Source organism: Manduca sexta, chromosome 27 (genome assembly GCF_014839805.1).
Source record: "Manduca sexta isolate Smith_Timp_Sample1 chromosome 27, JHU_Msex_v1.0, whole genome shotgun sequence".
NCBI lineage: Eukaryota > Metazoa > Arthropoda > Insecta > Lepidoptera > Sphingidae > Manduca > Manduca sexta.
The window spans coordinates 16937997-16955883 of record NC_051141.1 but is presented as its reverse complement, the minus strand read 5'-3'; the positions used below and the strand labels follow the sequence as shown (position 1 = coordinate 16955883).

Here is a 17887-nt window from a genome sequence, read left to right as displayed (position 1 = left end):
CAATTCTGGCTAACTAGATATGTTTGTCAAATCCGTTATATATGAACGATGCAAACTGCACTCCGAAGCGTCCCAATGAGTTGCTATCAATGTGTGTGTATATTTGTATTTGTGAGGTAAAAGCTTGCTGTGTACAGCTTTTCAACATGCAAATACCGCTCGCTCAGACTTTACGCCCGGCCAGCAAAGTAAAGCGGTCAATCACTTAATTCGCAACCTACCATTTTACCTGCAGTGGCATATCATATGAACAAAATTTGTGGATGGTAATATTTAATATGCTTACTTAGCATGTTACTTTGTGCAGAGTCCGTATGATTTCATCAAATGGGCATTACGGGTTCATTTCTGGCGTCGGCAGCGTGGGTGGCGTGCCTACCGTGACCAACATGATGCCGCCACCCGGCTCCGGGGTTCCGAGCATGTCGGGCGTGGGCGGCGTCCCGGTCGTCTCCGGCATCCACGGCGGTGGCGTGCCTCTCAATAACGGACCAGGCATGGCCAGCACGAACAGCGTATCTGGAGGATTAGGCAATGTAAACAACTTGCCGAGCGGCATCCCCAATGTGAGCAGCGTGCCAAGCGGCATGCCCAATAACGTCTCGGGCGGCATGCAGTCGATGCCGCAGCCCATACAACTGGTGCCGCAGCTGTTCAACCCGTATCCGATGCAACCACAGAGTCAGCCGCAGCCGATTGGGCAGTCGATCGTCCAGCATATGGACACCTACAATTCACAATGTAAGTACTTTAATCACTACTTTTTTTTTTGGTAAAAACTGCTTGTCAAGCTAATTCTTATACGAAGCATGACCCCTTATGACCAAACGTGCCGTTATTATGTCTTCAGTGACTGCGGGTTTAATTTCTGGTTCAAATGTCAAATATAGACTGTATATGCGATCGCCATTCGTCATATTCAATATTTATTGCAAGCTGTATTTCTACTAATTATCTCGCTTATTTTAAACCATTATAGAAGTAGTGCATTCCTGTTTCCAAGGTTTTTTAATTAAGGTTTATATATAATACGTCCTCTTGACTTTAATTTTGGGTATAAGTGACCGAAGTAGACGACTAAATGATATACTAAGTACTAACCGAGGATACCCCCATATATTTTATTAACTGTTGAACATAGGCCAGTTTAATTGTGGCGACCAGCGCGGAACGCTACGTTTCCCGCTATCCGGCATTACATATTTTGGACATCAATGTACTTACCAGGTGCAGCGGAGTCACTTCTGCCTTATATAATGTCCTTATATAAGTTAGCACTAGCTGCACGCGAGTGACCAGTGAACGAAGCAGAATGACTGATTCTAATCAAATGTTAGCAACATAACCTCCCTGTATTTCCATTTAGCTGGCATATTCGCCATTAAAGGACTGGTTTGGAACTCGCCTATGTTTTATTTGGGATCGACCAAAGTTCGACTGTTGCATTTGGAAGTTTCTAATGTAACTAATACGTTTATACGCGAACCCGCATAGGGTGGGCGTTTATTGTTTTGTGACATTTCAGCACCAAAGTTTGACCAATCGATGCAGGTAGTCACAAATTGTATGTGTATACGAGTATACATAATGTAGTACTTTCATACATTGTTGATAAAGTAATTACAATTTAATATTGAAATAGGAAATGTACATATTATGTACATGAGTATGTTACGAAAACTCAGGAATTTCGGTTTGGTTTTGCATACGAAAGGAATCCTTTACCCACGGTTAAATACTTCGATATATTGCAAATATGTTACAAGATCTAATTAATAAATAAATAACACAATAGAAAATTAAGAAAATAATGTAAAGCTTAAAATGCGTCAGCTAAACATTTATTTATTTTATAGACTAGCAGAACTGACAGACTTTGTCCTGTATTCACTATAATATTCATAGTGAATATAAATTGTTATAATATTTAAAAAAGAATATTATTCTTAAACAAAGTGTTGATTATTGTAATGCCTTATGCTACACAACCGATCCATTTGTGTTAAATGACATTTGCAGCGCGCTTTCTGCCAATCGTTGACAGTTATGTAAAATTAATATTGTCATTCGATTTTTTAATGTTCCGCTCAACTTCCTTAATTTTTTGTAGAACCTCCTGAGAATAATTAACACAAAAAAAATCGAAATTATTGTTCCATCCTTTCACGCGTGATGCGATGACCAGGGGAAATAGAGATACATTTATATAAATTAGCCTTATTGTGGCCGATTGAGCATTTTCATATGGATCTATATTATATATAGATTATATAGTAACCATTTTGAGCTTATCACAGATCATAAGCCTCTTGGAGTCATATTTGATCCACGATCATAGCCATTTGCACGAATCGAATAGATTAGTTATTTCGTGATACGGTAAATAGACTAAGGAGTAGATATTAAAAGCATTAACTTAACTTTTACATAGCTCGCTACGTAACAGTCAAACACATCAATATTGCAATGTTATCCACTTGATAACATTGCAATATTGATGTGTTCGACTGTAACGTAGCGAGCTATTGAAAATGACCGATATTAAATTTGATCAGTTAACCATATAATCGATGGTTAATCTAATATCTAACAATTAATTAATCAATCGCGTTCCTTTGTTTCGTTTCAATTAATTAGTTATTTTTCCTTTGTTGTATTTCTATTTCACAGAGATTATTAAATGTTTACTGCGCCAGTTTTATTTATACCTACAATGTTTTCGTAAACAATTTTGTTACAAAACATTGACTACTCAGAAGTTTTGTCATGGTATTTATTTACATTTAGATCCAGTTTCACAGTTTCTAGTCATTTTTAATTGGCTGTCAGTTCAACAGCTAATGTAGATAGTTTATCATTTAATTCTTACTTATTTTGACTTAGGCTATGGTTCGTTAATGGTTCACTTTCGTAATATTTTTTTTTACAATCTAAAGTTTATTTAATGGTTTTGCCCGTGACGGAATTAAAAATATTTTACATTACGAAAAGCACATGACGTATGTCAGTGGCGAGACGTCCGTACAACCCGATTCCTACCGGCTTCCTTTTTAGATTTGATTACGTTTGTCTTCGTTTTGTTTCCTGTTAAATTGGTTGCGTTATGTTGAGGAAATTTTGTTTACTTCGTGTTACCTTTACAAAAGCTGGTTTTGTTTTTTTTTTGTTTTTCTTATTTGGTTAATAAATGCATTTGCGAAACAACGGTAATGACGTATATACGTCATAATATTATAAAACAAAGTCTCCTTTTCTGTCTGTCTGTATGTTATCGATTTTCTCAAAATCAACTGAACTGATTTTTATGAAATTTGGTATGGAGACAGTTTAAAATGCTGGGAAGGCTATAGGCTTTCTGTTTAATATACAGCGGGACCTTTATCTTAGAAAACTTCTTTACGCGGGCGTAGTCGCGAGCAAAAGGTAGTAATAAGAGTGTCTTCAGTACCTACACGCGTATTATTAGAAAATTTATTGGATATGGACATTATGCAGTTAATTTCTTACAATGCCTATACAGGATCTTTTTCGCCTAGATACTGAAGTATTAAAAACGAATGAAATTCTTTGTAAAATCGATTTTTCTAAAAATTGGCTTACATTATTTGTTGAGTGTTTGATATTTTTGCGTAGTTTTGTTTTACCTTGCTCTAATCTCTGTCAATACTATTGATACATATATCAATAGTATTGACAGAGATTAGAGCAAGGTTAACAAAAGAACACTTTCACATTCTAATTTAACTTAAATTTTAATTTGTACTGAGTAAATATTATGAAATGCTGTAAAATTAATATTATTGTGGGGCGAAGTAGTCGTACAAATGTTCGTAGTGTTTTACATTGCTGTATTCGCGTCCACATTGGACCCGCTACATTTTTCCATCTCTTTGTCTGTCTACCTCTACCTCTTTTCTCATGTCTTGGGTACCATGCAGATAGTATTTTAGTCTATTTTTTTTGTTCTCTCAACATGTGACCTGCCCATCGCCATTTCAGTTGTTTATATATTCCTGAATTTTGTTTTGCTTTTGATTATGTCTAATTTCACTCTTACCCTTCTACTGACTTCTGTTACGCTTCTCTCTATTCCATTCTGGCAGACTTTTATTTTATTGAATACTTCCTCTGTTAGTTTATTTTATTATCACATTGCTGTATACGCTCTTATACGCCATTTTAACATTATACATACATAAGTAATTCGAAATTTAGCATTTACATAATATACAGCACTTCCATAATAAAATATTTAAGTAAATACCAAAAAATATATATTAATTTAACGAAATGTTACTGCAGGCAGAATTTAAAATATTCAAACACTAGTCTATTGTAGTCGATCATGTCAGTTTTACTCCGAACGGGCAATTTTCAAATAAATTCAGTCAAAACAGATCCGAGTTTCAAACATTCCATGTTTAACGGAATAGAAAATAATTTTCGCGCTAAACTGTATGAAAATCCTCGCACGTATTGTTACCTATAATGTTACATTAATTTACAAGAATTCGGCTGTCGGGACAATATGTATACATTGAAACAAAACCCGTACAGTGCAGTCTAGTAATTAGCGGTTTAAATTTCAGGAACTGTCGGTTTATTACCAGATACATAGCAATGTCAGTCCACGCGCGAAGACCGGCACAGTCGGTAAAAGATGAGCTCTGTACAGGGTCCGATGAAATTATTGTATCAACGAGCATTCTGTATGTAGTCTTTACCAGTGGCGACCGAGTCTTTACCATATAACCTGATTCCTGTCGACTTCCTTTTATGTAGAGTCTAATTATCACTAGAACGATTTGCAGCCATTCATGCATATGGTTCTAGAGTGGAGGCCACGTACAGGCAAGCGATATGTCGGACGCCCGCCTACAAGGTGGACGGACGATCTGGCTAAGGGCGCAGGAAGTCGCTGGATGCAGGCCGCTTCCAACAGGTCGACGTGGAGATCCTTGGGGGAGGCCTATGTTCAGCAGTGGACTTCCTGTGGCTGAGATGATGATGATGATGATGATTCATGCACATTATTAATTATATGTGTCAGGTTCCGTTTCAGAAAATTTCACATCTCGCTACTGGTCGCACATTTGGAATAAAAACTCTGGAAGTATATAGAGCATGGTTCGAAAATGTGTTCTATTTAACGTTTGATATGCGACGATGTGCATTGTTATTCACTCGGCTTTATTTAAATGTTTGCACCCAGCGCCATCGAGTTCCGGCTCTTGTCAGTAACTGTTAATTACATACAGCTGACAGCCCGTACACGTTGCGACGGTCGCATCGACTGTTCTGTCGAATTATTCCACAAATTCGTGAAAAGGTTTTCCGTTTCGAACGCTAAAAGTCGTCGACACGCGATCGGATTTGTTAATTCATAATGACAGTAATGTGTTTCCCTGCATGGCTTACTGTTGCGCTATTCTAACAGCCATAATTTTGTAGCCGTTGTACTGTTAAGTCTTCGCCCCATACATTATGGATTTTATCCTTAGGATCATAAATAACGGTACAAAGAAGACATGCTAATTGCTCTATCATTATAAACGATCCTATTTAAAAAAATAAATACACGTTGAATTGATAACCTCCCACTTTTTCGAAGTCGATTAAAAATCATTAAGGTATGGACACGGTAATATGATATTAATATTTTTCTTTTTAAGGGCGCATCCATACATTACGTGAGGTGTTTTTTAAATCTTGTCCCTACCTTCCTCACCCTCCCCCCTGGTGAGATGTCGTGAGATCATATTCTACCCCCTTCCCGAATCCCCAATCTCACGTGAGATTTTTCAAAATGTGGGTTTCTTATGTAAACGCGTTGGATTGTTATTGTAAAAAGAAAAAAAATGCTTCTGGTATGATATAAAACAAATATGATGGTTTGACAATCAGTAGATGTGTAACGTCGAAGTATGAATGAAATTATTATCTTTTGAACAGATTAGTGAATGATCTTAATCGTATTACGATTACGCGTAAGATTAAATATTATGCATGTACAATATGGATTAAATGGACCAAAATAATATAATTATTTTGTGTTTCAATCAGAAAAAAAATGCGTGAGAATGGGCTCGACCCCCTCCCCCCTTAAACATCTCACGTAATTTATGGACGCCCCCTAATTATTGTACATGTTTACTGTTAGTTTTCTAATATATTATTTATAGGTATCGCCGCTGGTTTGTTTATATAATGGCTAATCAGCAGTGTGTTTGATTTAAGCATTTGAAGGATAGCAACTTCCTAATATCACCCTACGTGTTATTTATCAAAGAACTATATGTTTTTTTCTTTTTTTTATTATTTTTTTTAATGACGAGACGTTATTACCGTGCGCCTGATGGTAAGCGATAACACCGCCCGTAAACAATAGAAACACTATCCAACACCTTATTGTTTAGTATTCCACTGCGTTCGCAATCCTGAGACATGAGATGTTAAGTCTCATTATGTCCTGTAGTTACTCTGGCTACAATGATATCCTTCAAACCGGAACACAACAGTGATTACACACTACTGCTTGGCGGCAGAAATAGACATTGCGGTGGTACCTACCCAGGCGGACTCTAACATATGAGAAAATGGTTTCTCAGTAAATTAAAAAATTAATACAAATATTCTTTGTTCAAAATGTGAATTTTAATTCATGTTACATATTGACCCATCAATGTGTGATACGTTAAAGTTTCCGGATATAAATGATAAATCGCAGCAAATTCACCTAACAATCGAAGCCGAGAACTACAAGTTCCCAACTAATTAATGTTACTTCGTATTGCAGAGGCACTGTCGCCTAGTTCGAACTACGAGTAGTCAGACGCAGCGATTTCACGCTACTTGATTCTTAGAATTGTATCAATAAATACAAATACTTAAACATTATTGTGATAGTTCATGAACGGGGAAGATATATTCATGTTTTTAAAGCATTTCTGATCTTTTTATTGTTTTTACAGCGGTGCAACACATTCAGACTGTCATGTCGGAGCCTCCTCCGGAAAGCATGGACGTGCAGTCATCGTAAGTATTTTAAATTTTCTATCTTAAAGTATCGTGCGGTGAAGTTACTTGGTAGGATGTATTTTATAGCCGCCCGGATAGCGACTCCGCTTACCATCAGGTGTATTAGACTCATTTTGGTGTGCCTGCATATAAAAAAGTTGCGTTTTGGAAATTTAGGAGCTATCGCCAAAAACAGTACGTAAAATTTATAAATATTTATTAACATTCACTTTTCTTACTTTATATTCTCTTTAAAAAATATATATATATTTATTGGCAAAATATTAAAACAATGGTCTATAGAATGTTTCGTTTGTTGACATGTTATCTTTCGGGATATCAAAAATTTATTGACAATATAGGCTTTATTTTTTTAATGCTATTAGATCGCTTTTGAAAGGGCGGCGGCAGTCTCTTTATAGTAATTCAAACATACATCAAACTTTTATCCCTGAAGGCGTATGCAGAGGCGCAACCAGGACGCTTACTTTTCGCCTCGTATCTTCCGTCCCATGATGTGATAGGGGGCGAGCCTATCGCCATATCGGACGCAAATTCCAGACTCCGGGCTGATACTAAACAGATAAACCTAAATATCACTTTGCCCGACCCGGAATTCGACCATGGTGATGTATCTATTGATACGAATAATGGAGTCTGCAGAATAACTGACATGATAACGATTTATAGTAAAAATAATGAAATACTATACGTGAAATGAAAAATACGGATAAATTCAGAGAATGTTTTTTTATCATTGAGCACTTGTTTTTTACATGAGTTGACATAAGACATTTATGTTTTTAATTTTTAAATATATATTAGAACAAGAGGTTCTACAAAACATGGCCACCGAGGCAGTCTAACATAATATACTAACGAGGTCTATTATCCTACCTAAACAAAAGTCTAAGCGACTTTTCTGATTATTATTTCCAGCTACTCTTCGGGAATAATCCACGCGCCCCAAGGCATATATGACCCGAACAACACCAACTATAACTACAACGTGGGATTCCGACGCATCGAGTACTCGCCGGTGTACCCTGTGGCTGAGCCGGTGCCTGTGCAAGTCCCCGTCCCGAGCGTGTACGTGCCCGTCACACGAAACGTCAGCAGATTCTCCTACGATGAACGTGAGTTAACATAATAATATACGCCCTGTATTATATACTTACTGTCCCACTGTTGGGCACGGGCCTCCTCTACTACTGAGAGGGATTAGGCCTTAGTCCACCACGCTGGCCTAGTGCGGATTGGTAGACTTCGCACACCCTCGAAAATTCCTAATAGAAAATTTCTCAGGTATGCCGGTTTCCTCACGATGTTCACCGTTAATGCAAGCGATAATCCACAAAGAATGCACATATAATTTTTTATAAAAGTCAGAGGTGTGTGCCCTTGGGATTTGAACCTGCGGACATTCATCTCGGCAGTTCGTTCCACAACCAACTAGGCTATCGCCGCTATGAGTTAACATATTTGTATCAAATCTCATGATCTTTTAGTATTAATCAAATCTAACAGCTCATGTGATAGGCTTATAACGCCCTTCGTGTACAATATAATAACGCGTTCAGAGTGCTGTTGGGGTTGCCGCGATACTGCAGTGCATCAGGGATGTTTGCAGAGGCACGCGTAGATTGCTTTTACGCCACGATGCGCAAACGTTGTGGGTCACTGGTGCGCAGGGTGAGGGTCAGCACCAATAGCATATTGAACATGTTTGCAAATAGGCTAGACTGTGCCTACGTGAATCACTGCTGCAGGAGGCATGCTCCGATATGAGGGGAGCAGTAGTGGACGCATTATTATTTATCGCCTCATAATTATCTTACTAATATAAATATAAGTATTGTGTTACTAACCCCAAATGAGTCTGTGTTACTTGATTAATAATAATAAATAAATAAATAAATAAATAGGACGCTTTCTTTTAATTTCATCCGTGGTGCTTTATAACTAGCTTTTCTAGTTGTAAACGTCCCTATCCTTGAGATTGAATCGTCTACTTACATCATGATTTTGTCACCCGCATTGCTCTGGAGTGGACAATTTATATTTCCACGTCCTCCTTATTTTTCTATTTGATTAATTTCGTTGCGGGATAATAACAAATTAGTTTTTCTTGAGACTCGCCGAGCTTCCCTGCTCGGTATCATAAAATGCGTGCCATTGCTGATCCTGGCTCACAGGAGTTGAAGTGGTGGGTGTGAGGGCGGAAAAGTCTCTGTTAAAATATATAGATTTCAAGACGATAAGATAAAGTAATTGTAAAAAATATTTGCAGTGGCTCGATAGCTGTGAGCCACCCAAATATAATAAAATATTAATAGATTCTATAACAGTGTCACGATACTTCTTCAGACATCCTACACCCTACATCTTAGAGTAAGCTTCCCCGCTTACTGTAAGATGTAGGATTTAGTTTGGATGCCAGGGCATCTATAGTTCGAAATATTTAGCACTATATCATGTGGTGTCAAACATCTGTAACCGTTCATTTATATTTTTCTGGAAATAAACTATTATTATTAATATACGAAGTGTTGTCCGCGACTTTGCCCGCGTGAAAGGCCTTTCCTGCTGCAAATACATTGTACCGATTCATATCTTCCACCTTCAAGACGCCAACGCCATATACTTATAAAATGTGATGAGAAAATTTCATTGTTTCTCATTGCAGCAAATTACTGGGATATTAAGTAGCCTATGTGTTAGTCTAGGCCGTAGTCTACCCCTGTGCAAATTTTCATCCAAATTGTAAAATCTGTTTCTTTGCTTACTTCTAACAAACATCGAAACATTTTCATAACTTCGCTTTGATAATATTAATTAGAAAAAAAAATACCTTTTTATCTCCACTTACCTGCCGGCACAGGCTTGGTACTTTGGTTTACCCTGTGCTGTTTTATATTTCATTTCCTAGTTAAAAATGTCCGTGGTTAAATATGTGATATAAATCTAATAGTAACAATAAGTAATTTTATCAATTGTTGACGCATTATAATTGCAACTTTGATTGTCTACTTGATATATGAGGTAAAAAATACCCAAAATCTTTACCAACACTGGCAGAACCGGTTTACCTGTTTTAACATTCATACAAGTCTATAAGGTGGTGGCCACCGCTTATCAGGCGGGTCGGTCGCTTGTCAATCTACTATAAAACCATTTGCCAGTAACTAAATCAGTAGGTATCCTATGATGATTGTTAATATTCTTCAAAAGACGCTTCTAAATTGACGATGCAGTGACTTACCACTATGGCACTTCAAACCCATGCCGAGTGGGCGATCACCAGATCACTTATAGACACATGTGACGAAGTCCACAATCACCATTACAATATGACTAAGTCCGTCGCACCTTACAAAAACTTACTGCCTGCCTCGGTGGCATATTTATATTTCTTGCGCAGCAAAACTATCGGGTCTGACAAATTGAAATTGGATTTTCTGCTCAGTATCAGCCCTGAGTCTGGAATTTGTGTCCGATATCGCGATAGGCTCGCCCCCTATCACATCATGGGACGGAACACAAATGGCGTAAAAAGGGGTGTCCTGGTTGCACCTCTGCATACCCCTTGGGAAAAAGAGCTTGATGTATGTTTGTTTTATAAACTAACTCGTGCGCATCTTCACAGCAATTCAAGAAGAGATGCGCGAGGCCCTCAAGGCGGCCACGTTCACGCCGATCAGCAGCGACCACGAGTCCAGCGCGTGGGGAATCGGCGGAGTCAAGCGCATCCACGGCGGCTCTGACGTAAGTACACTATAAACTTACAATACATTTTGACAGTGAAATAACTTGCTATTGTGTACCATAACGGTACAATGGCAAAATTGATTCGTTTCTTATCGATTTAATAAGTATTGATAATATTTATGTCGAGCTAAACATTGCATTATACATGTATATAACTCGCGATAGTTTCCCACTAATAACTGTAGCATTATTTTAAAGCTTTGGTCAAACAGTGGAGCGGGTGGGAGAGCTTTAGTATACTAGTTAATATATTGTACACGTAGTCTGCGTCAGCCGTGCGTCGCGGTCCCGCCTCGTCTGCTCTCTGACAAAAGCTTTGATTTCATTCACGTTCATCAAAATTTTACTTAGGGTGGGGTCACAGATGAAACTATTTGGTTGTTCACTTTAATATATGTCTATTGCTACATATAGGGAGTGGTAGATTCACTAGATATGTTTTGGGTAAAGTAGGGAGTTTTGCATTTTGGAACATCAAATGTAATATACTAATTTAATCACATTAGTTACTCTAGTATCGTTGTATAAATTTGTCAAGATTATTTAGGCTGGACTTCGGATACGAAAGATGTGTTTGAATTGTAATTGATGAGTACAATAGACTTATAAAAATAAAGTTATTGTAAATGTGTATAGGAGGCTCTCAACGCCTTATATGCGCGCTCTAGTACTAGAAAAGTAACAATTATTCACATATTCCTTTGCTAAGCATATGCTTACCGAGGCTGAGATGTATAAAGCCATCGTCGACTTGACTAAGTAGCAGTCATAAAAACAATTGGGATTTATTGGAGTCAAGTAATTTCCTTAATTATTATCAATTTTATCACAGTTTTTACAAAAAAATATCTCTCGATTCGGGAAAATTCTCAGTAGTTTTTTTGACTCTACCTTAGCCTTTGTAAAAGTTATAAATCTCAGCCTATAGCTTGACAGCCGGAGCGTCTGTTGCTGAACATATTATGCTTACCAATTTTTTTTATGACAGTTTTCCGGGACCAAGGCCAAAGTAAGATACATATATTCAGTAAATTTAATGTCAGTGATGTTATATTAATAATGAGCATGTACTGATTGTGATCTGTTCGACAGCACGCCCGGACCGACTCATGCGTAAGACGATCAGTGTTACTACCACTCTTAATTGTTTTAATGTTCGTAGCTAGGCTTTTTGTTTTGATACAGTCCGTCACTGATTGGATTAAATTAAATTTGTTATTTTTTTTTTGTGTATTGTATAGTTAGGCGAACTGATGTGTGTCATGATAGTCCGATAATGGCATGAATGTGAAATTCTACCCGCATTATTTGACAGTCGTGTGAACTTAGAACATGTCGCATCTTCAGAATTGCGCACACCTAACGTCATGTTTCGAAATTTTGCCAGTTAATAAAATGAGAAGTATATTTTCAGTCCGATCCGTGACCACGAAGGGTTGAAAGTCTTCGAAACGTCGCGAGAAAATTATAGTATAGAAAACGCGATAAAATCCGTAAAAAAAATATATTTTAATGTCATAACATTTAGAAATCATTATATATTTTGATCTCTTATTTTATCATTTACCTAAATATTAAATCGTGATGTTTTCCGCACAAAACGTGTTTTAAACAATTATATATTTTTTTTTATTCTAAAGGTGCGAAATGATTCTGGTTGTTGTCACTTTGAGATCTACGCAGGTTGGCATACGCTTATAAATGTTGATGACAGTCCGTAGGGAACACTTCTGTAGTTAGTCAAATGCTTATCTATTTGTTTAGATCCCATTTTGCATCCATTACAAATATAAGTTGACTTTTTCATAATTTTTGCTTTATTCTGTAATGTGTAATGCCTAACCGCCATTTTCAATGAACGATCCAAATCTCTTTTTTATCCATCTCAAAATTGAACCAATCAGAGCAAAGATATTTAGACATGTTTACAAATTAAATGTTCTGATTGGTTCATTCTCGGAGTCGGTTCGAAGATACAGATTGGGATCGTTTATTGAAAACGGCTGTATACGAGTATTGTTTCCTAACATATTAAGTAAAATACTAGCTTACCCCAACAAGCGTGTGGTACACACGTCTACAAATGAATGAACAGGTTGAATGCAATGAGTAATGTTTATTATAATAATTATATAGACCACGTGAGGTGTCTACGCGTCTGATAAGTTATTTCTGTTCTTTATGCGCGGGCGCATGCCACGGATTTTTTTCGATTTTGGTCGTTCCTGAATTCTCTTTAGACATTTATACGGCATCTTAATTAAGTACAGGAGCGTTGTCGCGTGTACCGTATCAGCGTTCCTATAAAACACCACTCTTTGGAAAAGAGACGTAAAATATGCGGTATGTAAATGAAATTATTGGTTTGTATTCAACACGTGTCTCGTCTGTTAATGTCCTTTAATAATAACAGAATTATATGAATATCTGTTTTTTTTTATTTATGATTGAAAAATATTATATTATGTAAAACAATAAGTAGTTCGTTGTAATAAACGCTCACTTACAGATAAATTCAAGACATTGTATGTCAAAATTATACATGCAATTCATTTTCAATATTATTTCAATAAACATAGTGTTTGCGTGGTCGCACTTTATCATTAGGTTTGACGAGTATAGTGAACAGTAGAACTTCATTGAGACTAAGCAATTATTGGTAGCTATAATCATGTTTCACAATGCCCGTGTACAACGCGAGCGAAAAGTAGGTACCTCGCCATAACGTCTGTTCGGTCGGGGTAATTTTTAAGTAATTATTTCGTATGATCATTGCTAGCAATAATGGATCCGTCTCAATGAGGCTTAATGAACTTGGGTAGGTGAAAGTGTTGTCCTGTCTGTGAGCGCCCGGTGGTATACAAATGCCTCTCACCTGGTTTCTGTTCAAGGTTTACGCTTATGACAACGCGTTTGAGTCGCTGCCAGTTAGAGCACATTGTTCAGAATCGATTGATGGGGTAAGTTAAAAAATATCCCCACGAGTCGTATTTTCATGTTGCTGCAGTGTATTAGACTATAAATTACCACCATTTCCTCCATAAACGTTCCCAATCGTTTTTTTTCGATCTATCTCGAAAATGGACCAATCAGAACAGAGTATTTTTGACACGCATTCAAATGAGTTATTTTGATTGGTTCATTTTCGGAATCGGATTGAAGATTGGGATTGGGATCTTTTATTGAAAATGGTTGTTAATCGCTAAGAGAACAGATATTTGCTTATGTTATCCCCCGACACATATTGAACACATCAATACGGACAAACGCTGTTTCATTTTATATAGCGGCGATATACAGGTTGTTTTTATTACTATACATAAATATCCACACAAATTGAAATGAAAATTTCTATACTAATATATTGGTATATACAGTGTTAGGTTCTGGATAGTTATGCGGAAAAATATAGTTGAGCTATTAAATTTGGATGAATAATAGTCGGTATGGAATAATCATAGAAGTGATGCATTTAATGAACTAAATCCTTTATTCAGCTATATATTCAGATGAAACTCGTGTTCAGCCTTTAAACTACAATGGTCGTAACATCTTTCAAATGCACTATTTATAAATATTATAAAACAAGGTCCCCTTTTCTGTCTGTCTGTATTTTATCTATTATCTCAGAATGTAATGAACGGATTTTTATGAAATTGAATATAGTGATAGTTTAAGACCCTAGGAAGGTTACAGGCATTATATCCCGGGAAAAAATACAGCAGGGCTTTTATCCCGGAAAACTGCATTACGCTGGCGAAATCGCGAGCAAAAGTTAGTACCTACAATAGTAATTTTTAAACTATATTTTATTTATTACGCGGTGTTTGTTTTCGTAACGGCTTTTTGATATCCTATAAATATCGTCGCTGTAGGTGGAGAACTAAATAACTCAAAATTTCTAGTTTCGAGATAAACGCGATTAACGGTTTTTTTTTCGTTATTTTTAAGCATTACTAAAAAACTATAAATAATTTTAATTTCGGTATTTTTATATATCATGGGTCTTATTATCTATTATATTATGCATTAACAAAAAAAAACTCTGACCTGAAGAATAAAAATATAAAAAAATAAAAACTTCTTATTTAATTCTGCCACAACAATGTTTCGTAAGTTCGCTGAAATAAACTAAATAACTATACGAGTTATTTAGTTTATTTCAGCAAACTTACGAAACATTGTTGTGGCAGAATTAAATAAGAAACTAAATAACTATACGAGTTATTTAGTTTTGCCACACTAGAAACCATATGGTAAAGTAATTATAAGGTTAAATAATTACAATTATAGAGTTTATTAAAGTGTATAATTGTAATTATTTAACCTTATAGGTAGTGTAATACCATTAGGATCTTCAATGTCTAAATTAAACAAATCAAGTTGTTTAGTTCTCCTACACACTTGATTAATATTGTTTACAAACAATAGACTCGAGGAAGAATTAAACAACTCATTTTATTTAATTTCTTTACTATTGAACATATTATAAGTCGCAGTTTATTGATTTTATTATTTAATTATTTACTTTTTCTACAACAGAATATATATTATTTGAATATATTTATTTCTCCACTTTTAACATAAAAAAGCTTTAATTTCGAAACGGGATAAGATAATGAAATGCTTGTTAAGCTAAAATATGCGCCATGTTTTGGGCAACACAAAAGTGATGAAAGTCCAAAATGGCCAAAATCCGAGTTATTTAGTTTTCCACCTACAACGACGATATGTTGTTATGTGTTCCCGTCGCTTCGCTTGTTTTCAGCACTGGTATCCTACTTAACAATATGTAGCTAGTAGTTTTATTTACTTGATGATAAATTCATACATAGTGTAGCTTAAAATGTATTTACCCAATATATGAGGTTACGATTATTCGTAATGAATGTTATTTTATTAGTGAATTATTTTTTTTATGTATTTCTCAAAAGTTTTCCTGTCAATGCAGATATTATCACATTACATGGCGAAGTGTCCTTTAAGCTACTTTTTTTTTCAAATATCGACTGTTTAATTTGAATTTCAGACTAAGGTGGCGCTTACCGCCGAACCACCAAGCTATGCCAAGATATAATGATAATCGTGGACATTATTTACCGTATGCCAAATATCATTCATAATCCATTCAACCTCTTCCGTGCTGACTCCTAACAACCATGGTGTACTAGGATATGTACCAGAATATATTACTTCTTTTTTCATTCCAAGGATTACAAATTAAATTACAAAACACACACAAATCATACCTTTATCCCACTCCTAGAATTAATCTTCTTAAATGAATACTAGACTCCGATCTGACACTGATTACATATTACTGGTTTATTTTTATGAAAAGTGCGCCAGGGATGGTGTTGGGACAAAGGTGTGATGTTACATGGTTTTACTTGTTTGAAGTTTTTCAAGTACACATAAATTTCTAATTTAAATTAATTGTATATATATAATTTATTTCTATTGTTAGACAGACACGATAACTCATAATCAGTGGTAAGATGCATTACTGTTACTGCAGTTGCACCGATAATGCATATGTTTTCGCTCACGTCCCACCGTCCAAAATACGAAATTGTGTAAGCGTATTTATAGTGAAATTTTACAATTCACAGTAATATTAATATGTATTGATTATACATTCATTAAATTATTTATTTATAAATTACGAGATCACAAATGTTTCAGAAATGTCGTGAAAATACGACCCAAAAGAACTACACAGACGGTTGAAAGGCTAAATGAGTTAAGCGACATTTTTTTTCGAAATTAAATATAATTAATTTAATTATTTAAAAAAAAATAGATGATTTTAAATATGTATGAAACTTAGTATCGATAAATATGTCGCTAAGTCAATTAGCCTTTGAACCGTCGATATATTTTAAGTTCGTTATCGTAGTAGACTTAACTGATAGACGATCTCAATAAAAGTAAAGTGTATTGGTGCACGCTTTCAAATGACTTTTTTATACTGGATTTTCTCGGGATCGGATCGAAGATCGATATTGGGATAGTTTATTGGGATCGTTCGTAATATGCAAATAATAAAGCATTTAGACATAAATATAACTATAACAAAAATTTACTCTACAAACCGTAGTTAATTCTGTACGCTCTAACTGTAATAAAAATGATTAATAACAAAATAAAAATTCTTTATTATACAGGATGGATTTTTGAAATGATGTTTGTTTTACTTACTTACCGTAGGAACAAATAGTTGAATTTGTGGAAAACATAATAATATTTGTGAAATTATCAATATTTGAATACGTCTCTAATAGTTTTGTAGACTTAAGAACTTTGAATACAAAATATGGATATATTAAAATACATTGGAATCGCATCTCCTACGAAGTGTTCGGAGAAAGATTTTTATTTTCAATTTCTGATCTAATAGTATTTAAACCTGTAATAAATCGTCCTCGAGTCTTCTAACTCTTAAAGGCAACAGAACAGCCCATTTTCTTGCTGACTGTACAGTTTTTTCAAAATCTATGAATGCAGATGTCAATGTCTTTAAAAATGATCGTCAGCCTACGTTCTCTTGTAGCTACAGCAATTAAGGTAGCCAACTGCTCTCCATGTCCCATCTCAAAATTCCACCCTGTATTTTAAGTGACGGTAGAACAGATCGTGCGCGTATAATTTATTTACAATACGCTTTCTGTTTCCAGCTATACACATGCGACCGTCGCGCAGTCGGTACCGAACGCAGCATCACCGCCACCAGTCGCAGCTCCTCTGAGGTGGCCGAGGATGTAAGTTCCATCTTTTACGAACTAACAGCGACGGGCAATTCCGATTATTCAACTACCGAAATACCGCATTCGCTTTCATTCGAATACATTATCGACTCGCTTTACGATATCATTCATTGATATGTTCTATTGCTTTTGTACGCGCGCACTCAGTTCGGTAGACCGCGACGAGAGTTGAAGACTGAAAAGGGTCGTTGTTATTGTAATTTTGAGCATTATATATTAGGAAACAAGACATATTTACGAGGAATGAGTTGTTAAAAAAAAATGGTATAATAATTTGAAATAATGTACAAAAAAATTAACATGTAACAGAAACAGTGTATCTATCTCTCTCGTAC

The 17887-nt window shown here is 35.8% G+C and overlaps 1 protein-coding gene across 7 annotated transcripts in view; it reads left to right on the top strand.

Moving 5' to 3' along the window:
* Positions 1-17887, top strand: part of LOC115439909 (roquin-1) — a 95256-nt gene that overhangs the window by 70214 nt on the left and 7155 nt on the right. For 3 of the 7 annotated variants that reach the window (XM_037443822.1, XM_030163973.2, XM_030163972.2), the window contains exons 11-16: positions 308-741; positions 6972-7035; positions 7957-8153; positions 10664-10782; positions 13677-13745; positions 17463-17546. In XM_037443822.1, the coding sequence (XP_037299719.1) occupies positions 308-741; positions 6972-7035; positions 7957-8153; positions 10664-10782; positions 13677-13745; positions 17463-17546 (967 nt within the window). The remainder of the gene's footprint in view (positions 1-307; positions 742-6971; positions 7036-7956; positions 8154-10663; positions 10783-13676; positions 13746-17462; positions 17547-17887) is intronic. The other 4 variants (XM_037443823.1, XM_030163976.2, XM_030163975.2 and 1 more) reach the window with 2 other exon arrangements.